At 41.4% G+C, this 23,142-nt stretch overlaps 1 protein-coding gene across 1 annotated transcript; it reads left to right on the forward strand.

Annotated features, from left to right (window-relative positions):
- The first annotated feature begins 23 nt into the window (after positions 1-23).
- LOC105480310 (zinc finger protein 35) lies at positions 24-23,103 on the forward strand. The gene is made up of 4 exons (XM_011738954.3): positions 24-1,776; positions 4,159-4,477; positions 5,776-5,920; positions 11,983-23,103. The coding sequence occupies exons 2-4, from the start codon at positions 4,286-4,288 to the stop codon at positions 13,227-13,229; spliced, it is 1,584 nt and encodes a 527-aa protein (XP_011737256.1). The 5' UTR covers positions 24-1,776; positions 4,159-4,285; the 3' UTR covers positions 13,230-23,103.
- The last annotated feature ends 39 nt before the right edge of the window (positions 23,104-23,142 follow it).

A 23,142-nucleotide genomic window follows, 5' to 3' on the forward strand; every position in this document is an offset into this window, starting at 1 on the left:
ATCATATCCAACAAAGGATTTGTATGAAACTACATAAAGAACTTTCAAAATTTAACAGTAATAAGTAAATACAATTAGAAAATAAAATACATTTCACTGAAGTATACATAGCAAATAAGCAAATGAAAAAATGTTCAACATCATTAGGCATGAGGGAAATGCAAAGCAAAATCATGAGATATCACCACATTCCTATCAGAATAGCTAACTTTTTTTTTTTTTTTTTTAATGGTGGTAACTGCTGGCAAGGATGCAGAGAAACAGGATCTGATACTGTTTCTCTGGAAATGTAAAATGGTATAGCCACTCTGGAATATAATTTGGCAGTTTCTTGTAAAACCAAACATGTGTATGTCATGCCTCAGGAATTGCACTCCTGGGCATTTATCCCAGAGAAATGAAGACTTGCGTTCACACAAAAACGTGTATATGAATGCTCATAGCAGCTTTATTTGTAATGGTCAAAACCTGTAGGCAACCCATATATCCTTCCTTAGATGGTTAAAACAAATTGTGGTTTATGTATTACCATGGAATACTTGTTACTCTGCAATAAAATTGACTGACTTATTGATATCCGTAACAACTCAAATAAATTTCAAGAAAATTAATGCTGAGTGAAAATAATCACAAAAGGCCATATTGTATATGAAAATGTTCATATAACATTCTCAAAATGATAAAACTATAGAGATGAAAAATGGATTAATGGTTGCCAAAGGTTAGGGATGGTGGGAGGGAAAATGGGGAGAGGGTTGGATGTAACTATAAAGAGGTAGCACCAGGAAAGTCTTGATGGTGGTGGAACACTAGTGTATCTTGATTGTGGTGGTTAGACAAATCTATATGTGCTAAAAATGACAAAAGTATACACACATACTGTACCAATGTTGATTTCCTTTTTCATATTATGTAAGATGTAACCATGAGGGGAAAGTGGGTGAAGGGTGCTATCTTTGCATCTTCCTGTGAATCTATCATTTCAAAATAAAAAGTAAAAACCAACAATGACAACCAAAACCCAAAACTAAAGAGCCATAACCAAATAAAGTGTGTGAAACTGATTTGAAAAAAAAGTTATACATGTTTTAAGACAATTGGGAAATTTGAATATGATTGGTTATTAGATGGTATTAGGGAATTTTTGTTAATTTTCTTACCTGTGACGGTGATGGTAGTTTGAAGAATATTCTTAATCTTAAGAGATGCATGTTGAAGTATTTGGAATGAATGTTCTGATGTTTACAACTTAAAAAAAAAAAAAAAAAGATTTTAAGTACGTATTGAGAGATCAGGCAAACAGCAAAATGTTCGTTGTTGAGTCCAGATGGAAAATACGGGTATTCAATGTGCCATACTTTCAACTTTTATGTACTCTGATATTTTCAAAATAAAACATTTGAGGGGAAATTATCAGGGCTTTTTACAGATTAATGCTGTGTAGCTTCAGGCTCTTGGGTGCGCGCCTCGCCTGAGTGTTCTATCCCTGCTTGGGGATGCACCCCTCCCTGAGGCTCACTTAGAGCTTCCAACCGCACAATCCTCCTAAGCGTTTCGCCCCATCCCTGGTGTGGGGCGACACTGGACACCCATCGAGAGGAAAGCACCTCCCAGATTCCTAGAGAGGCCGGCTTGGCGACTTGGGGAGCCGGAAGCCCATCCCGAGACACTTCCTGTCCGGTCATTGTTCTCGTACCGATGGGAGCTGAGGTCCCGGTCAGCCGGCCTCATGCTGCAGAGCCAGTGAACTCAGGTCGGGCTTCTCAGCTGCGAACAGTGAGTGAGATCGAAGCGGGTGGGCACGAACGTCGAGGGAGAAAGAGGGGCTGTCCCAGGGATCATGGCCCTAGGAGCGGCCCCTGCGTCCTTTCCCTGGGGACACCAGCCTTGTCTGTCCTGGGGTGGGTGAGTTCCCCACAGCCTCGGAATCCCGGCTGCCGCCCACCTGGGGCCTGGCCCGGGAGAGGATGGACCCAGACCAGCCAAGGGGCCAGACAGGTCCCAGGGACGGGGACGCGAGGAGCCTATACGTGGAGAGAATGGATTGCCACGTTTGGAAATAGAGAAAGGACATTGAAAGGGAGCCTTTGATAGAGGGCCCTGTGCCCTCTGGGACCAGAGGTCCGTCTGGATCTGATCAGAAGTCTGATGAGAGCACTCACAGTAGGCAGTCTTGCACATACACAAGGTGGAACTAGTTTTAAGACCTTCATACCAGATTGAATTCGGATAGTGATGGAAAGAATAATCCTCCAGAATTAAGGTTTGTCACAGGAATGAAAGTATTGCGTTACTTAATAAATTCAGTGTATACAGTAAGTGGTCAGTAAGTTGACATGGGGAAAAGAATATGATCACTTCAATAGCAGCAACAGGGGATTGAATAAGATTTAGCACCCTTTTCCAATAAAACATTCAAAGGGGGATAGAAGGAAGAATTTCAGTCTCTTCATAAGCAATCAAACTAGTAAGGTTATGTTGCTCACAGGTTAAAAACAGAAACCCTGCTGGCTTAGCTGGGATAAAGAGTTACTGTTAATTAGTGAGGGTATGAATTGGCATGGTGCTTTTGGAAAGCAATTTGGCAGTATATCAACCAGCAAATCCTTGAATAATCCTTGAACTCTGATTATTATAAAGGAATAATTCAGCAAAAAAAAAAATTATTTACAAAGAAAAACTTTTAAATATTAATAAAATGGAAATGTAAACTTTTACTAAATAAATGGTTCATAAATAGGATATGGTTACATAAATGATAATATAGCCACAATTTAGAATACTATGCCAGAGTGAGGTAGTTCTGTATGTATTGTATTGAAAGATTGTTAAGACTATTGTGAAATACAGAAATTGAGTTAAAAAACAATGCAGGTTGCTGAACAGTATGTAACTGTGATGATCTAAAGTATGTTTTTGAAAAATAAGCAGTATGTGTGAAGGTGTACATATAAGTATGTAAATGCAGAGAAAATGGGTTAGGACTCCCATCTAAACTGATAAGTACTTTGTATGTGTGTGTGTAGTGTGTATAGGTTATATATTTAATTCTATATATTTCTGTATTACTTGATCCTTTTTCAATGAAGATTTATCAACACTATAGGTTATTGTGTAGCATTTAAAATAAGCATGAAGAGCCGAGTGTGGTGGCTCATGCCTGTAATCCCAGCACTTTGGGAGGCCAAGGCGGGTGGATCACAAGGTCAGGAGATCGAGACCATCCTGGCTAACACGGTGAAACCCTGTCTCCACTAAAAATACAAAAATTAGCTGGGCGTAGTAGTGGGCGCCTGTAGTCCCAGCTACTGGGGAGGCTGAGGTAGGAGAATGGCGTGAACGCGGAAGGCAGAGCTTGCAGCGAGCCAAGATCACGCCACTGCACTCCAGCCTGGGAGACAGAGCAAGACTCCGTATCTAAAAAAGAGTAATAATAACCATGAAGAATGGCAACATGAAAGTAATCTTTTTTTAAATCTTAAGTGTAATATTTTATCTCACAGGACATTTGGAAGCTATGGAAAATGTAAAAATCAAATAAAAAAAATGAAAAGAACCTTAAAACTACCTGTAATTACACCACCCAGAGATAACTACCCACTGCTAACATGTTTGTATAAAGACTCCCAGTCTTTTTCTTGGGATCCTTTTGTTCACATTATTTTGTATCCTTGGCAATAAAAAATCTTTTGTTGTAAAATCCTTTTTTAAAAAATGCTATGATGATAATTGTGAAAATATGTATCCCCACAGTCAAAAACAAGAATTTATAAAATCATAATTATTAGTAGTATGGTTGGAGATTTTCCTTTGAAAGAAATATCTTAAATCTTAAAATGTATAGTGGTTATCTCTTTGGAGGTAGACCGAGATGGTTTTTCTTAATCATTTGCTGCATTTTTTAAGTTTTTACAATAAAAGTATGTTAACTTTTAATCAGGAAAAAATCAATAAACATTATATAAAGCTGTTTGCAATGTGGTTATTATGGGAAGACATTACATATTTACAGACCAACCCTTTCATCCTATGAGGGAGGAATAGAGGATTCCATGTCCTACAGTGGCCCCTGGCCAGGCACTGGTGAAATTTGCCAGTGTGCTAAGTGGCATCCAGCAAATCTCTCCTTGGTGCTAACGGTGTTTTCTGATTTCTCAGTAGGCAGTACTCATCTTGGCCCTGGGAAGAAACTCAAAAAGAAGCTTTTGAAACATAAAGCTTAGATGGGGTTTGACCTCTGCTGGGCAGCTCCCAGCTGTATGAGTTCCCCTGCTGAGCAGAGAAGATGACTGCAGAATTTAGAGAAGCCGTGGCCCTAGCTCCATGGGGCCCAGTGAAGGTGAAAAAGGAGGAGGAGGAAGAAGAAAACTTCCCAGGTCAGGCATCCAGCCAACAAGTGCACTCTGAGAACGTCAAAGTCTGGACCCCAGCGGAGGGTCTTCAGACAGGCCTTGATGGATCAGAAGAGGAAGAAAAGGTAAATTGGGGCCTGAGAGGAAGAGGGGAGGAGATACTTGAAGACCTCAAGGAGTTTAAGAGGGGACTCTGCCCCTCTACTTCCACACCTGGAGTCTTATTTCTTGGGTATGATTCTAGCTTCCAGTCACTTGTAATAGGATAGAAATGTTCTCTTCTGATTGATGTGACATTCAGTACTTTGTATAAACCAGTGGTTCTCAAATTTTGCTACACAGAACCTGGAGAGCTTTTTATAAAATCTTGATGTCCATGCTGTATTCTGTTCCCATTAAATCATAATCCAGGGTCCAAGCACAGTGACTCACACCTGTAATCCCAGCACTTTGGGAGGCCAAGGTGGGAGGATCACTTGAGGTCAGGAGTTCAAGACCAGCCTGGGCAACATTGCACACCTCGTGTTTTTCTATGCAGAAATACAAAAAATTAGCTTGGAATGATGGGATGTACCTGTAATCTCAACTACTTGGGAGGCTGAGGTGGAAGGATTGATGGAGCCCGGGAGGCATAGGTTGCAGTGAGCCGAATTAACGCCACTGCACTCTAGCCTGGGCAACAGAGTGAGACCTTGTCTCAAAAAAAAAAAAAAAAAAGAATCTAGGGGTGGGACCTGGGTATCCATGGTTTTAAAAACTCTTCAGGTGATTTCAGTCAGGTTTTGACAATGCTAACCAGAGCTTCTAAAACTTTAATGTGCATAGGAATCACCTAGCGGCTCTTGTTAAAATAGTTGAAGTTCAGATTCTGATTGAGGACATCTGGGTATGGTCTGAGATTCTGCGTTTTCTTTTTCTTTTTTTTTTTCAAGCTTGTGGGTGATGCAGATACTGCTGCTGATCTTTGCACCACACTTTGACTCATGAGGCTGTACACTGTGCTGTCCTTAATGTTTCAAACGCACCCCTTACCATTACTAGTCAAATGAGGGCAGAGGTTCCCCCAGAGTCTTTCTGTAATAATATCATCAAAACATTGCTGCTTTGTTCCTTAGATCCCACAAAAGTTCACTTTGAAAATTCTTCCCACATGCTCTCTCCTCTTATGTACTCACTGATAAGCTAGGTTTAGATTCTGGAGTGAGCAGTGAGGTGCAATCAAAGTAATAAGCAAGAAAGTAGCTGGCTTGCTTCTCTGCCCAACTCACCCTGGGGGTTGGAGGAGACTCTGGCTTCCTTTTCTGTTTTTAAAAATTGTTTTATGGCCTCCAGGAATAGATAATTATGTTCTCATTCTCAAAATTGTAATCACACTACCCCCTACCACCAGTTCCCTCTTAAACACGTTCCTTCTTGTCTCTAGAGTCAGAACATATTCTGGGACATGGCGGTAGTCCTGAAAGCAACTCAGGAGGCACCTGCTGCTTCACCCCTTGGCAGCTACTCGTTACCAGGGACTCTGGCCAAGAGTGAGAGACTGGAGACTCATGGGACCATGAACTTTCTAGGTATGGTTCAATTCCCTGATTCTGAATCTGACCATTGGGGTTTCTCAAAATCTTTTCAGAGACTGTGGTGGGCATCCAGTTTCCTAGGTTGACCAACAGAGTACTGAGGTATTAAAAGTGTCAAGGAAAGTTGGAAAGACAAATGCTGAAATGCCTGTGCATTTGTTACGGGAAGTGCCTTATTTTGCACACAGGCTCAAGACACCAGACAAACATAGGTTTTGTCCCTAAAACCTAATCAACAGCAATATGGCACCAGGTTCAAGAGGCTGAAGAAGAGACCCAGGGCCAGCAAACGACATGGAGTTTTACTAGATGTTTATATACAGGTTAGACAGTCTAGAGGCAGTGGGCTGGGCACAGGAGAACCACATGCCCCAGCGGCACAGGCTGGGCAGGAGAACTGCAACCGCTTGCCAAAGGCATGCAGTTTATATAACATTTTCACTTAACACCCTCCCATGAATGACCTCCACCTGGCAGCCTTAATTTAACACAAAACAAGGGGCCCCAATCCCCTTTAGGGCCCATATTCCACTGAAAGGGGTGGGGAATGGATAAGGAATAGATCTCCAGGTTGGCCACTTCTGGATTCCTTTGCTTGGAACTCCAAACTGTGTTCAGGTGTGTCTGCCATACCAGCTCATTCTCAGGTTATGCTTAAGTTGTTGCCATCAGGTGTTTTTACCATACAATAGGCGAATTCCAAACTTACTTTTTAGTGATATTTATTGTTCAGTGAGTTTCATCTCTGTGCACACATGTAAGCACATGTCCTCTTTATGTGCTTTGTAGTTAGCATAGGTTAGTGAGCCTGCAAGAGATGCTAGCTGAGGTAGGATCAGTCAACTTTTGTGGTGATTTTGAGCAAATGCCCTGGAGATGTTCTGTTTTCATAGATCTTTGTAAATGCAAATTATGGAGAATTTTGAGCAGCTATGTCAACCATAATGAAGTTCAAAACTAGATCTTCATGGAGGGTACTGATGGCTTATCAACTTGTTCTAAGCTAGGACTAAAGAAAGGGTAGTATGTTCTAAAGATCTCACTGGCAGTGGCAGAAGCTTGCCTGTGGAGGAGTGACATTTAAGTGAGGGTCAAGAATGCAGTATCCATGAGTCCTGTGTTTGAAAGCACTTATCGGATGATTGCCAAGCCCTATTCTTTTTATGAGTCTGCCAGATAATTAACACTTTGAACCCTCTCTCCTCCCTAACCAGTTCCTCAGGCATCTGGGGACCAAGTCACTTTCTTAAACCAGTGCTATGGGGAAGACGAGGATCTCCACCTAGATTTTCTTGTCTCATTTTTAATTATTCCCAAACTCTTAGCAGCTTCTGTTCCCCACTTTCTGCTTTTTGTTCCATTCTCTCTGGTGCATTCCCCTGCATGTCACTTATTTTCTGTCTGTTGGCTTTATCAGCCATTCATAGTCTTAACCCCAACAGCTGCACCTCATCAGGAATGGGCTCCCTTTTCCTACTTTGCCTCTTAACTCAAGACCGTGTTCATACCCGAGACTTACCATTTTGTGCTGCCAGCTATTTCCATGGCAATGGCAGGAACACTGCCAACACTATTTCCATGGCGATATCAGCAGGCGATGGCGGGAACACTGAGCTCTATGTGTGAGAGACATCTGAGTGGGGTTGCTGCCCTGCCTGTAGTAACTCTGTGACCTTGAGTAAGTCCCTTCTCTCTCTGGACCTCCATTTCCTGTTCTACAAATTGGGTGTGTTCATTCATTAAGTATAGGATTCGTTGGCGCTCTCCTTCCTGTGTGCCAGGCAGTGTGATAGGTGCTAGAGATACAGAAATGAATAAGACACAACCTTGCTCTTTTTTTAGCTGAAGGAGAACAGTTTCATCATCGTGATGAAATTGTATAATATACATGAAAGTGCTTTGGAAATTGTGATTGTTACTGGGTTTTTAATGTCTGAGCAAGTTTTAACTGCAGTTTTCATATTTTAATTAATGTTGCATTTATTAAAGTTTATTCATTTAAAAACCAATTTTTAAGCCATTAAGCATAACTTTTTACTTCATCCATACGTCTAGAAATATTTGTATAAAAGTGAGAGCATTTGTATTTTTTCTTTAATTTATGTTCAGTTAAGCTTCAAATTTTACAGATTAAATTTTTTAAACATTTTGGCCGAGTGCAGTGGCTCAAACCTGTAATCCTAGCACTTTGGGAGGCGGAGGCAGGTGGATCACCTGATATCAGGAGTTTGAGACGAGCCTGGCCAACATGGTGAAAACCTGTCTCTACTAAAAATGCAAAAATTAGCCAGGCGTGGTGGTGTGTGCCTGTAGTCCCAGCTATTCGGGAAGCTGAAACAGGAGAATCGCTTGAACCTGGGAGACAGAGGTTGCAGTGAGCCAAGATTGCACCACTGCACTCCAGCCTGGGCGACAGAACGAGAATCTGTCTAAAAATATAAATAAAATTAAAATTTTTAAACATTTAATCCTACCTGCTTATCAAATTTCTTTATATAAAACATAATTGCAAATTTGATATCTTTAGTTCTTTAAAACATTCCAAACACCCAACTGAGCAGATTTACAAGTCTTGTAAATAAAATCTTGATAAACACACAGCTTTTATAAATCTAATGAATTGGACTTATAAATTTAGTAAATCAAATTACCCTTCTTATCTCTGAATATAGTCACCAGCTGAGATGGCAGCCTCATGTAGCATTTCAAGTATCTTTAAAAAAAAAAAAAAAAGTGAAAGAAAAGTATTGATTTCAAAACTATGGCTATGCCTGTGTTCTAGTTGGTCACAAATTAGTTTTTGGTTTAGTTTTTCATTATTTCTGTACTTAATTTAATTTCTCTAGAGCTACAGTAATCCTACATGTTTTTAAAAAAGGGAAAATACCATTTCAGAGAAACTGAGGTTATACACCCGGATTATTTGCTGATTAATCTTTTTACCCAAAGAAATTTGAACTTGACCAACACCAGATGGACCCTAATTCTCTTAGGCATTTGTCCAGACCCCAGGTCTTACTTTACTCAGTGATGAATCACTTGCATGAAAACCTTCTAGGCTACAGTTGCACCTGGTTTTGTAATGGTTTTGACAGGAGACATCATTCAGATAGAAGGAGTTGTTTCCATTATTGACTGTAATCAGTTTAGTAGTTCCCACTGATCTTCATTTTTCATGCCCAACATTCTAAATCTCCCAGTAAGGAGGGTAGGAGTGAAGGTCAGGGAGACAGTGCAGCTATGAACTAAAGTTTTCATGGGCTCTGTTTCTGTTGGAGAGATGCCCAGCTTGGGGATGGGAGGCCCAGGTGTCAGTGATGGGGAGTTAAAGCAAAAGAGGAGGTGAAAAGAACCAAGGGAGGAGATGTTAGATGGGAGAAGAATAAAGTGGGATGTAGGAGGAGATGTTAGATGGGAGAAGAATTAAAGTGGGATGTAGGTGTTAAAGTAACAGTAAAGAACATAAAGAGAAGAAAGCAGTCAGCAAAAGAAAAACAGAAGAGGCATGAAACTGTATATGGAAAAATTCAAAATATTTCACACAAAAAATTAAAAAATAGGAGAGGAGAGAGATGAAGAGTCAGTAAGGAGTCAAGATAACAGGAAAAAATAAGAAAGCAACAGCAGAAGAAAAGATAGAAGAGCAAGTAAACTACAGAGAGAAAAACAGTACATTTTTTAAAAAGCGAGAGATAGCAGAACAGTAGGAATAGAAATAACCAGAAAAAGTTTAGCATTTTAGATTTTTTTTTTTTTTTTTTTTTTTTGAGATGAGTTTCACTCTGCCGCCCAGGCTGGAGCGCAGTGGCATGATCTCGGCTCACTGCAACCTCCACCTCTTGGGTTCAAGTGATTCTCATGCCTCAGCCTCCAGAGCAGCTGGGATTACAGGTGCCCGCCACAACACCCAGCTAATTTTTTTGTATTTTTCCTAGAGACGGGGTTTCACCATGTTGGCCAGGCTGGTCTCCAACTCCTGACCTCAGGTGATCCACCTGCTTTGGCCCCCCAAACCAAAGTGCTGGGATTACATGAGCCACCACACCTGGCTTTTTTTTTTTTTTTTTTTTGAGATAGCGTCTCGCTCTGTCTCGTCTAGGCTGGAGTGCAAGTGCAGTGGTGCAGTCTCAGCTCACTGCATCCTCCACTTCCAAGATTCAAGCAATTCTCCTGCCTCAGCCTCCCAAGTAGCTGGGACTACAGGCATGCACCACCACACCTGGCTAATTTTGTATTTTCAGTAGAGACGGGGTTTCACCATGTTGGCCAGGATGGTCTCAAACTCCTGACCTCAGGTGATCTGCCCACCTCAGCCTCCCAAAATGCTGGGATTACAGGTGTGAGCCACTGCGACCTGCCAGCATTTCAGATTTTTATTGTTTGTCATATCTGGGGCTCTACTATATCCAGCACTTGGGCATTTCTTTCCTCTGACACTGCTCATCTTGTCTGAACGATTGTGATAGAATTTCGGATTACCATACTCTTAACCAGGCAATCAAACCAGGCTGTTTTCCTACCCCCAATATTGCTTTGTACCACTCCAACATCCTTGTCCCACCCACTCATATCATTGGTTGGATGGTCATCCTATAGGATATTTCCCTCTCATGGGTGCTAGTCTCCCCACCGTGCAGTAGCAGCAGTTATAACCTGAAGCTCACAGCACCACTGCTCATTTCTGAGCTGACATCACCAGTGGGAATACTTCCCTCCTCTACAGGCTTGCCACCCATTCCTGTTTCCCTTTATTTCACTTGCCTTATTTCTTGAGCTTGGTTTAACTGACAAACACTTGTTAAGGGTTCACTGTGCCAAAACTGGGTTATATGGTTGCACATTTCAAGGTCAAGGAAAGTGAGGGTGCAGAGGAGACAAACATAAAGAACTATGATGTTACTGATAGCAGGAGTCCTTTTTGATACCATTAGATTCTGAAGCAATGTAAAGCATCCAGAGACTAATCAGTATCATAAAGCTTGAGGGTGTTTTGATGTTCTCATGATATTTTCTGCCATTGTGGAGCAGGCTATGCCATAACTCAACAAGGTCAGCTTTCCTTGACACAATGCTAAGCTATTCCTATGACACAAGGGTAAGAGTTTGCCATGTATGGTTTCTTTTTTAATTCTCCTAGTGTAGCTGTCTATCACCGTAGCAACTCCCCTCCCCTGAGCATTCATCTTTCCTTCTAACCCCTCACAACATCATCAGTCAGCCTGAAAGTTGCTGCACACATTCAGAACACTGACTGTATTCCAGACAATGCCTTAGTAGTTGACATAGAGCAACTCCATTAATATACTCACAACCTTATGAGGTAGATACTATTAGTATCCCTGTTTTAGAGATTGGGAAACTGAGGCACACAGGAGTTAAGTAGCCCAAAGTCATGCAGCTAGTTAGTGTCAGAGCAGAGATTTGAAACCAGGCAGTCTGGCTCTAGAATCCATGTTCTTAACCTATATGCTGCAGGACCTCACAGCGTTTCATATGCTTTTGGCTGCTGTGGCTATCTTGGCAGCCAGTGTTACCCTTTCTGTCCATGCTTATCCTTTCTTTGATATCCAGTATCCTCCGACACAGAAACCTCAGTTGCTAGATCTTTGTTTACAGGTAGCAAATCTCCCTAATTAACTGGTGGGTTGTAAGCAAATCCACACTAAGTAGCTAAGGTAAGAAGGCAAGCCTAGGGAGAGGCTCGTGTCCTTCATAACTGGTCTTCATTGCAAGGGCAGTCATCATACAGCCAGGAGGAGCGCTGTCTGGAGATTGGGCCTCCCTGGCATGAGGCAGTGGGGTTAAGTGTCTAATGGAGGCAAGTGCAAGTGCTGGAAAGACCATGAGTCAGTGGATTCTGCTGTAGGTAGAGAGGAGGGCAAAGCCCCAGCTGAAGAACCTATGGAGGAGAGGTAACATGTGATGGGATTCTTTTTTTTGATGAAGCCATTTTGTGGAGGTGCTGAGATCACATACTCCCTTTTATGACTTGATGATCCTATTGTTTTTCTAGGCCAGAGAAAGCTAACATTTGTATTGTCTGTTTCTTGGTTCAGGTGATGAAACCAAGAACCTACAGTTACTGGTTCCAAAAACTGAGATATGTGAGGAAGCTGAAAAACCCCTCATCATATCAGAAAGAATCCAGAAAGCTGATCCTCAAGGACCTGAGTTAGGAGAAGCTTGTGAAAAAGGAAACATGTTAAAGAGGCAGAGAATAAAGAGGGAAAAGAAAGATTTCAGACAAGTGATAGTGAATGACCGTCAGTTATCTGAAAGCTTCAAAGAAGAAGAAAACCAGAAATGTAAGAAATCTGGGGGAAAATACAGCCTTAATTCTGGCGCTGTTAAAAATCCAAAAACCCAGCTTGGGCAAAAGCCTTTTACATGTAGCGTGTGTGGGAAAGGATTTAGTCAGAGTGCAAACCTCGTTGTGCATCAGCGAATCCACACTGGAGAGAAACCCTTTGAATGTCATGAGTGTGGGAAGGCCTTCATTCAAAGTGCAAACCTCGTTGTGCATCAGAGAATCCACACTGGACAGAAACCTTATGTTTGCTCAAAATGTGGGAAAGCCTTCACTCAGAGTTCAAATCTTACTGTACATCAAAAAATCCACTCCTTAGAAAAAACTTTTAAGTGCAGTGAATGTGAGAAAGCCTTTAGTTACAGCTCACAACTTGCTCGGCACCAGAAAGTCCACATTACAGAAAAATGCTATGAATGTAATGAATGTGGGAAAACATTTACTAGGAGCTCAAACCTCATTGTCCACCAGAGGATCCACACTGGGGAGAAGCCCTTTGCTTGTAACGATTGTGGCAAAGCCTTTACCCAGAGTGCAAATCTCATTGTACATCAGCGAAGCCATACTGGTGAGAAGCCATATGAGTGTAAAGAGTGTGGGAAAGCCTTTAGTTGTTTTTCACACCTTATTGTGCACCAGAGAATTCACACTGCAGAGAAACCTTACGACTGCAGCGAATGTGGGAAAGCCTTCAGTCAGCTCTCTTGCCTTATTGTCCACCAGAGAATTCACAGTGGAGATCTTCCTTACGTATGTAATGAATGTGGGAAGGCCTTCACATGTAGCTCATACCTACTTATTCATCAGAGAATTCATAATGGAGAAAAACCTTACACATGTAATGAGTGTGGGAAGGCCTTCAGACAGAGGTCGAGCCTCACCGTGCACCAGAGAACCCACACCGGGGAGAAGCCCTATGAATGTGAGAAGTGTGGTGCAGCTTTCATTTCCAACTCACACCTCATGCGACACCACAGAACCCATCTTGTTGAATAACAAGTAAGGAAGAGGAAGACCTCCAGCATTGGTCATAACCTTCTGCCTCCCTAATGAGACACCTCTTTGCTGTTTTCTTCCTCCTCTATAAAAGTGAGGGTTATGTCCTTAAAAGTTAGAGTTTTCAGGAATGCAGCACAAAACACAAGAAAGCATTTCAGAGGCTAATTTAAAGAAAACAAAAAGTAAGCACCTAAAGGCAAAGACTTTGTTTTAACTGTACCTTAAGCGGTCATGTTTTCTGAAGTGGAATGTGGCTTTCTTAGGAATGGGTCATACAAAGCTAAGTGGTAATGATGCTATTTGGGGAAAGGTCTTTTTTGCTTAATTTTGTTTTTTAAAACTCTGATGATTGCTTAAGCAACAGGCAGGTTATCTCCCTGGTTGAATTCTGGTTGAACTGTGTATTCTAATATTTCTGGTTAAGTGGTGACTAGGTAAGGAAACCACTTGGGGTATCAGTTCAACAATTCACTTATGAACGTTTATAAGCTTTCCATTTCCTAGGTAATTTTTAGAAAGTCAGTCAAAACAAAAAAACTTTACTGAAAATGGACAGAAATAGGAAATGGACTTTTTCCTTACTGTCTATACCTCTTGAACCTTGGTATTGTAAAGATCTGGGGACCTCTGAGTCTATTCTGACCATTCCCTAGTCTGCATGGCCAAGCACTCAAGGATTGATGGACACCACACACCAGCTATATTCATTTGCCCAGATCAACAGCTCCTTCTCCAAACATCTCAAGCCCCCAATTCCTATCACATTCCATTTGGGTGAGATGCAACTAACAGCCCCTTCCTGGATAAAGGAGTCAAAGAATAAAGCTTGCCTAGAGGCATGCCCCAGTTGTCTCTGCTGTCATTCTGCTCAAGTCCAGGTAGGGGTCTCAGTTTGGGTTTCATTCTGACATTCTGGATGGTGTTCAGAAGAAATGGTGGAGCTCTTCTCATTCTGAGAGGACCTAAGAGGGAAAGTGAAGGGAGAGGGAAGGTGGAAGTAAGATTCCTAAGGTCTTAATTTGATTTTTTGAGAAATTCAGAGGTGTTGGAATATGAAAACTTTTAGAGGGATGAAGAAACTGGCTAAGGTAAGATATCTTTGTTACCATTGAGCCTTTACTCCTGGAAGAATGGTTTATTAAACTATGCAGTAGGTAATATGTAATAATATTGCCTTGTATTTATACAGAACTTTTATTCTTTGTTGTGTACCCTTATGTGTTGACCATGATACCTGGCATGTATCTGACGCATTCACATAGATCACTACCTTAGTCCTTACAACACTGAAAGAGGTGGTTGCCTGTTTACCTGAGAATGGTCATTTAGCGCAAGGCCAAGTAACAAGTGACAGCTTATATCCAAGTCCAGGATCTGAATCTAGATTCTGTGTTCTGCCATGCCACTTGCCTCACTACCTGTAATCCCGATGCAGACCTGTGGGGGAGACAAAGGGGTATGTAGTCCCATTTTTCAGGTGAGGAAGCTGATGTGACAGATTTTGGGGAGTGCCTTAGGCACTGTGACCAGAAATCAGCAAACCTAAGACTATGTGGTCTCCTGATTTCTGGCTCTGTCCCTCCACGCTATTCCAGTGCCTCAGGGCATACGAGAGCATTTATCATAAATGCTGAGCCTGATGCAACTCTCATGCAGAAGTCCCATGCATTTATTATCACATTTCTGCAAGACTAAATATTAATCACATAGTGTTTTCTAGTTTATAGAGCACTTTTTTTGGTTTGTTTTTTGTTTTTGAAATGAAGTCTTGGCTGTGTTGCTTAGGCTGGAGTACAGTGGCACGATCTCGGCTCACTGCAACCTCTGCCTCCCAGGTTCAAGTAATTGTCACCTCAGTCTTCTGAGTAGCTGGGACTACAGGTGAGTGCCATCACGCCTGGCCAGTTTTTTTTGTTTTTTTGTTTTTTGTTTTTTTTGAGACGGAGTCTTGCTCTCGCCCAGGCTGGAGTACAGTGGCGCGATCTTGGCTCACTGCAACCTCTGCCTCCCGGGTTCAGGCGATTCTCTTGCCTCAACTTCCTGAGTAGCTGAGACTACAGGTGCACACCACCACCCCCGGCTAATTTTTGTATTTTTAGTAGCCACGGGGTTGGTCAGGCTACTCTTAAACTCCTGACCTCATGATCCACCTGCTTCAGCCTGCCAAAGTGCTGGGATTAAGGAGTAAGCCACTGTCCAGCCTTTTTTGTATTTTTAGTAGAGATGAGGCTGCACTATGTTGGCCAGGCTGGTCTCGAACTCCTGACCTCAGGTGATCCACCTGCCTCGGCCTCCCAGAGTGTCAGGAATACAGGCACGAGCTACCATGCCTGGCCTACAGTGCATTTTCACATACAGAAGGCATACACAAGAAAGCTTATTAATTTCCTTTTTCCTCCCTCATCTATTTTTTTGTCAAAACATATGCAACTTATTTTTGCAGTTTTGTTCTAAATCATAGAGACACAAATACAAGAAATCAAAAGGATTCAAAAGTAGGATCACATACTCATGCCCTCACCAATCCTAACAGTGACTGTTCCAGTCTCCCTGATGGAATGGAGAGACCCAAAGAAACCACCACCTGTCTCTGCTGAGAGTAAGAACAAGTTAGTTTTTTTCCCCTCCCTTATCAGGAAACTTGAGAATATAAGGAGAGCAGGTCTGAAGATTTGAGATAACTGTGTGACCTTGACCCCCCAAGAGACCAAAACTACTTTGCTGAAAAAAAATACCTGCTGGGATTTATGAGCATTAAGACAGTTAAACCATTCTACTATCACATATGTTTATCCTTGTAATTGAATATTAAGTTATGGAGGATTGTGATTTTCACTCATAGGTAGTTCAGAAAAGCTACCCAGGCGATTATGATGCAAAACTAGGTTTGAGATTCACTGACCCAACCTTGCAGTAAAGCAGTGGTTTTAAACCTTGGCTTCATGTTAGAATCACCTTGGGCACTTTTTTAAAATTTCCATTTCTAGACCTCAGTATTTTTCAAAACTCTGGAGGGGATTACAGTGACAAGCAAAGGTGATGAACCACTGTAGCAAAAAGTAAAGGCTGCAGGTCAAGAATGTGTGTGATCAAAGGTGGAGGGGGTGGGGGGTACTCCAGGATAAGGATCTGTATGTGCAAAGCATTCTATGTATTTTTAGCAGAACAGGACACTTACTTTACACTGGCTGCATTAGGTGTCCATCAGTGCCTCTGCCAACCATTGGATGTTAGAGGATTCTGCCACCTAACTTATTTTATTTGTATTTAAGTGAATATACCAGACATTTATATGAGTAAACCAAGTTTTACATAACATACTTTTGGTATGTATTATGAACTTTTACATTTCTACTTGGATTTCATCTCCAGATCTCAGTTTCCACAAACCTGCATCTAGGTTCAGGGCCTCTGATTCTGCACAAATCATGTGAGCCAAGTGGATTGATTACTAGACAGATCAGATCCTTCCCCAGCTAATAACTCTCCCTCCTGATTCCAGCCCTGAAAATAAATTGCAGCCTGCCATTTTCTTTATGGTTTATAATAAGGGAGGAGTGACCACATTTTGTCAGTTTGCTTAGTTTCCTATTCTTTGGACTCATCTCCCATCTTTTTTGGGTAGCCTTGCTAGGAGTGGTTGAGAACTCTGAAGCCCCATTTTCCTAAGTTGCTGAGAGCTATCAGACTTTTAGCTGTCAAGCTGAGAGCTCTGTTGCAGGCCTAGTGATTGGCATTAAGAGTAGGGCCAGGAAATCTGTCCTCATCCTCAAATGAGACCAACAGATATGTATTAAGTGGAGCACAGTGATGCAAAACTGATGGTGAAATCACAGTACTCTGGGAGCACAGGAGAAAGACTTCAATCCCTAACACACAGTTACACACTCAAACACAGCCATAAATTCCTCGAGGCTTAGGAAGAAGTGACTTTGGACAAAGCTAATTGTTCATCTGCCCTATATCCCCTCCCTTTCTCAGGTAGTTGTCCCTCTCCTACATCTGGCACCTCTCCACTTGCTCATCCATTGTAGGCACTGCAACCTTTCTGGGGTTGCAGCCCCTTTGGAAATCCAGGGAAGATTGTGGATCCTCTTCTCCTAAGAAATGTACGTTGCAGATTAAATCTTGTGCTTACTTGGAGGTTATGCAGGCTTCCTGAAGCCAATACGTAAATCTAGGGCCTAAAATCTAAACTGGGGATGTATTACATAATCACCAGTGACTTTTTTTTAAATGAGGTTAGGTTTCAGAATCGCTAAGAATGTTGCCCAGACGCATAACCTTTAAAATTTGTTTTTCTCCTGGATTCCTTCCCTCATCAAATGACATTATCCCCACCACCTGGGGCACCCAGATTGAATGTCCGGAAGCTATTTCTGCCTTCCTAAGCATCATTCATTACAAAAACATTTTGTGTTCCCTTTGTGGTGAATGTCATGCTAGATTCTGGAGTGCCAACGCAAACCTGGTCCACTAGCCCTGTTGTCATGTCTTGTTATGGGAAAAATATCAGGATCCCTAACATGATTTACTGAGCTCTTCATAATCGCTTTCCAGCCTCATCTCTTCACTCTCAGGCACCTTTTAGTGCAGCCTAGAGGCACGTGCTTGCTCTCCTCTGTGCCTTTGCTCACACTTTTCTCAGTGCCTATAATACCTCATCACTACTTCCCACTCAGTCCCCTTCTATTTTTGTAAGCTTAGTTTCTTCTAATATTTGGTTCAAGTTCCATCTCTGGGAAACCCCTGACTGCCTTATGGCCAAAGGCATATTCAGAAGTATATTTATTGATATGCGTATACGAGTGCATGATATGCTATGTATCCAGGGATTTACCTTTTTGCTTTAAAGTGAAAAAATCTGGATTAAAAATTGTGTATATAATACACTTCTCATGTACTGTTGCTGTTATATATACTATATACTATTTAAAAGTATATAGATAAATTACCTAAAGGAAATAAGAAAATATCATAAGTGGTTAAATGACTTGCAGCCATACAGATGGTTAATTCCAGGCTTAGCTTCAAACCCATATACTCTGGATAATAGGATTATGGGTTACTAAGAGGGATTTTGTTTGTTTGTTTTAGTAATTTCTGTATTTCTATAAGGAGCAAGAATTTTATAAAAATAAATTATTATATTTGCATATCTAGTTTATTATATTAACTATAAACCATATCTCAATTCTCCATTTTGTGGTATGTTGGAGGGACCCTTCCCTTCCTTTCTCTTTCCCTTTTCCACGTTGTTGTCTCTTACATTATCAAGTCTGATAATTCTTAAATTCTATTCTGTAACCAGTTAGGATTTTATGGTTTGTTTATTGATAGATTTCAAAAGCTGAAAATAAACAGCATGAACATTATTATGACCATGTGAATATTGTTGACTGCAGATCTTAGCCTACTGTGTTTATATTTCCTTTTGGGATCAGCTTTTTGTTTTTACTGAAGTTTCTACTTGCCTTTCTTTTTACCTTGTGCTGGTTGCTTTCCACACACTCACAGTCATCTTCAAATTCTCCATTCAATTAAATACTCTGTTGAATTCACTTCTTTTCTCGCTGTATATTCCCCTTTCAGCCTCCTGCTCTAGTCTGTTTTTGATGCCCTTTCTGCTTATTATTCTGTTGTTACACTGGACTCAACTGTTTCCTGAATTCTGTGTCTTCTTTTTTCTTTATTTACTTCATCATTTTACTATAGTACATGTCAAGTCTCCTGTCAGGAAAAAGTACATGGAAGGCAAAGTTGTTGAGTGTTTATATGTCTTTCTCTGACTTCTCACTTGATGGTAATTTGATGGGGTTGGAATTCTAGGTTGAAAAATTTCCCTAGAAGTTTGTAGCCATCACTTCACTGACTTACAGCATCCACTGCTGCTGAGATGCCTGATTCCAATCTGATACTTATTTATTTGACAATAAATAGTATTTACATTACAGTGATCTGTTTTCCCACCCTTATGCCTGGAAGCTTTTAAAGTCTCTTCTTTATCTTTGATGTATTCAATTCCCTAATGCTCAGTGGAATTTTTCAATCTAGAGACTCAGGTACTCCTACTCTTGGAAATTTTCTCATTTTTTATATGACTATTCCCCCTTTCCATGTTTTTTTTTTTCCTTCTGTTTTTACTCTTTATAGAGTTTCTGCTAATCAAATGTTGGACCTTGTGGATTGATCCTTAGCTGCATTCATTATTTCCATTTCTTTGTCTTGTGCCACTATGAGAAGAGTACCTTATTTTCTAATGAATAATATTTTTAACAGTAACAATTTTAACAGTAACTAGTTTAATTTCTGAGAGCCTTTTCTTAAAAGTGTCTTCTGTCACATGAATTATCTTTATTCCCTTCATGCCCCTGCCACTGGGTCCTTTTTCCCCTCTGTTTACCTAGTTTACTCTCATTAGAGACTTTCCTCAAATGTGTTGTGATTCTTACACCCATGTACATGTGTGCGCGTGTGTGAGTGTGTCTGTGAATTAAAAGCCTGATTGAGACCTCTGTGTGTAGGAGTGAAATTTGCCCACTATTTCCCTGGAGACCCCTAAATGCCAGAATACAGAATATTTTGCCTTGGGCTCTTACATTTAATCGCAAAAATCCTCTGATATTTTTGTCTGGGGTTTAGATGCTGTTAAGTGCTTTTCTAGAAGTGGAGGGAAGGAAGCCAAGTGTTATTACAGAATTCCAGTTAATGCCCTTATTATTAGATCCACTTCTGCCTCCCGCCCTTCATTGTACCTGGAGTTTTGAAATTCCAAGTCTTCGGGGTTGAGCAGGGTAGATCAGCTAGTTCCTTCCATTGGATAGCTCTCAGCAAGAGTTCCAAGCTGTTACTCCCTCCACCCAGCTTTCTTAGTTACCACATCATTCATTTTCCATCTTCTAGAAATTTTTTCCTTTTATCTCTTTGTTATACTGTTTTGTTTTTTTTTTTTTTTTTTTTTTGAGACGGAGTTTTGCTCTTGTTTCCCAGGCTGGAGTGCAATGGGGCGATCTCGGCTCACTGCACCCTCCGCCTCCCGGGTTCAAGCAGTTCTCCTGCCTCAGCCTCCTGAGTAGCTGAGATTACGGGAACATGCCACCATGCCCATGCCCAGCTAATTTTTTTTTTTGTATTTTTTAGTGGAGACGGGATTTCACCATGTTGGCCAGGCTGGTCTCCAAGTCCTGACCTCCAGTGATCTGCCCACCTCGGCCTCCCAAAGAACTGGGATTACAAGCATGAGCCACCGCGCCCAGCCTCATCATTACACATTTTAACCATTTTTTCCCATTGTTATTTTAGGGGAAGTTAAACCATTTTTAAAAGAATGTTGATATCCTTTCATACAGCAGTACCACTTTTAGAAAGCTATCTTAAGAATGAGTATTTGTACAATGATTTACATACATGTCAATGTTACTCATTTCACAAAAAATAAGTGACCTAAGTAACAATAGGGGAATGATTAAATAAGTTATAATACTATGGAATATTGTGCAACCGCTAAAGGTCATAATTAAAAGAATAGTGATATGATAATAGCACACAGTAATATTAGATAAATAATGCAAAGTACAAAATAAAACACTGTACAGAGAGCCGAGTTTTCTAAGATGCACATGCATAGGAAGGAAAGAAATTGGGGGTTAACTGTGGTTAAATTTTCGGCATTGTCTACATTTTCTACAGTAAGCCTGAATTACTTTTATGATCAGGAGGGGAAGGTTAATAGAAAGATCATGGCTTGTTCAGAGTGGTCAGACTTTCTTGTGAAGTGTGAAATGGGTAATGGGGAATAATAGAATAAGGGTCTGGAGAAATAAGGTCCCTGTTTTTATCCATTGTTAGCATTTTATGGTTACCAAGAACCTAATACCAGGTGAAGGAGTTCAGCAGAGGAATATGTATTTGTGACATTGTCCTGGCTGGACTTGAAGGCTGAGCTGGTGAGGGGAGAAAGGAATCCTGAAGACCATACTGGCAGTTTTTTTCAGAGCCCAAGAGAGATGGTAGGATTCTGACCCAGCCACTAGAAGGGGGCCAGAGGAGAAGGAATAGATGTGATGTTTTGAAGACAAAATGAGCAGACTTCAAGGGACACGGAAGATCAAGCAGCAAATTCCCAAGCCAGAGGTCTGGGCCTCTACATCCTGGTGAGACCTACGATATGACAAACGAGGCCAGGCCCAGGTCCGAGAGGCACTGCTTTCCTTGCAGTTCTCTGGAACTACCCTGTCTTCACAGTGGCTAATGCCTCTCTGATGTTGGGAAGGGCTGGAGACAAGGGAGGAGACAACCCAACTCCTAGCAGGCTACCTGGCTCTTGTAGGCTACCCTGACACCAGCTAGTTTCCCCACTTGTACCATGTGTGGTTTTCCAGAATTCCTGTGGTCTCTGGTATTTTCCCTCCAAGGAGTGGAGTTCCCTCAAGGCAAGTCCCACTACTGAACCAATAGCAAGGTTGTAATCATCACTACTGTTAGTTGAGGGGTTCCTGTGTGCCAGGCACCATACTAAATGCCAAGTGTGTTTTATCTCAATCCTCACGTGAGGAGGGATGTTCTCTTACGCCATTTGCAAAACCAGTAGTCCCAGTCAGGACTGGAACAACTCTGATGTACAAGTCTGTGCCCCTTCCTCCCAGGTGAACTTCTCAGTGCACCCCTAAGGGCTCCTCTCCACATGTAAGAGTTCTTTGTTAAATTGAAAGAGCAGTGCTTGCCTGTAGTAAAAAGATCAATGGTGCAAAAGCATACAGAGATGTGAGACTCCCAGTCCACACGACCAGTCTCCTACCCCAGTGGTAGCTATTGTTAAATTTCTTGAGGATCTTTCCTCAAGATAGTCCCAGTATTTACAACCTTATGTATCGCCCTTAAAGAAACACGAAAAAACAAATGAAAGCTTAAGATACACAGTCTACACCTTGCTTTTTTCAGTGTCTTGGAGATGGCTTTATATTAGCCTGTAAGATATACCTCATTCTTTTTTTCATTGCTTTGTGATACTCCATTGTATGAATGTACCATAATTCATAGAGTCCCCCTGTTGGTGGGCCTCTAGGTTCTTTTCTGCCTTTTGCTATTACAAACAGTACTGTGCCGAATATCCCCGCACACTGTCCTTGGATAAATTGATGAAATTAAATGGTAGGTGCATTTGATATTTTGATAGAAATTGGAAATTTAGTTCCCAGTGTGTGTGAAAATGCCCATTCCCCTGAATCCTCTGAAACTATTGTGTTGTTTCTGATCTCATAAATGAAAAATGCTCTCATATTTTAATTTGGACTCAACTATGAGTGAAACTGGGTACCATATCCCATGTTTAAAAGCCATGTGTATTTATTTTCTGTGACTTGCTTACTCGTGTTCTTTAGCAGTTTTTCTGTTCATCCTTTTAATAATCGATTTGTACAAACGATAAATTACCCTTATCTGCTATATGTGTTGCAAATATTTTCCCAGGTTTATTGTTTGTCTTACTTAATTTTGCTGTTTGGATATTTAAAATTTAATATGAAATCATAGACTTTCCCTCTTCAAGATTATATGTTCTCCCATGATTTCTAGTCCCTTGAGAGGGGTCCCTTCAAAATTCTTTGTGGATAAGGACAGAGTCAGGTCTTGGCCCTGCCTCCCACCCCTTTTCCTCTGGCATCCAGGTGGAAGAACCAAGCAGGAAAAAGACATAAAGACATCTCCCAACTTACTAGAGCAGCCGGGCAAGAAGCTTGCACCAGGGCCTTCTGCCCTCGCCAGACTCATTGAGCTAGTCAAAAGCAGGGTGTCCGGGAAGCCCGGCAGCAAGACCAGCGAAGAGCAGAGCAAGCTGAGGGAGGAATGGGCAGTCCGAGAAAGGGAGAACAGAAGGGGCTGTACCCTCGGATGGGGTGGGGTTGGGGCTGGT

This window comes from Macaca nemestrina, chromosome 2, assembly GCF_043159975.1.
Source record: "Macaca nemestrina isolate mMacNem1 chromosome 2, mMacNem.hap1, whole genome shotgun sequence".
Taxonomy (NCBI): Eukaryota; Metazoa; Chordata; class Mammalia; order Primates; family Cercopithecidae; genus Macaca; species Macaca nemestrina.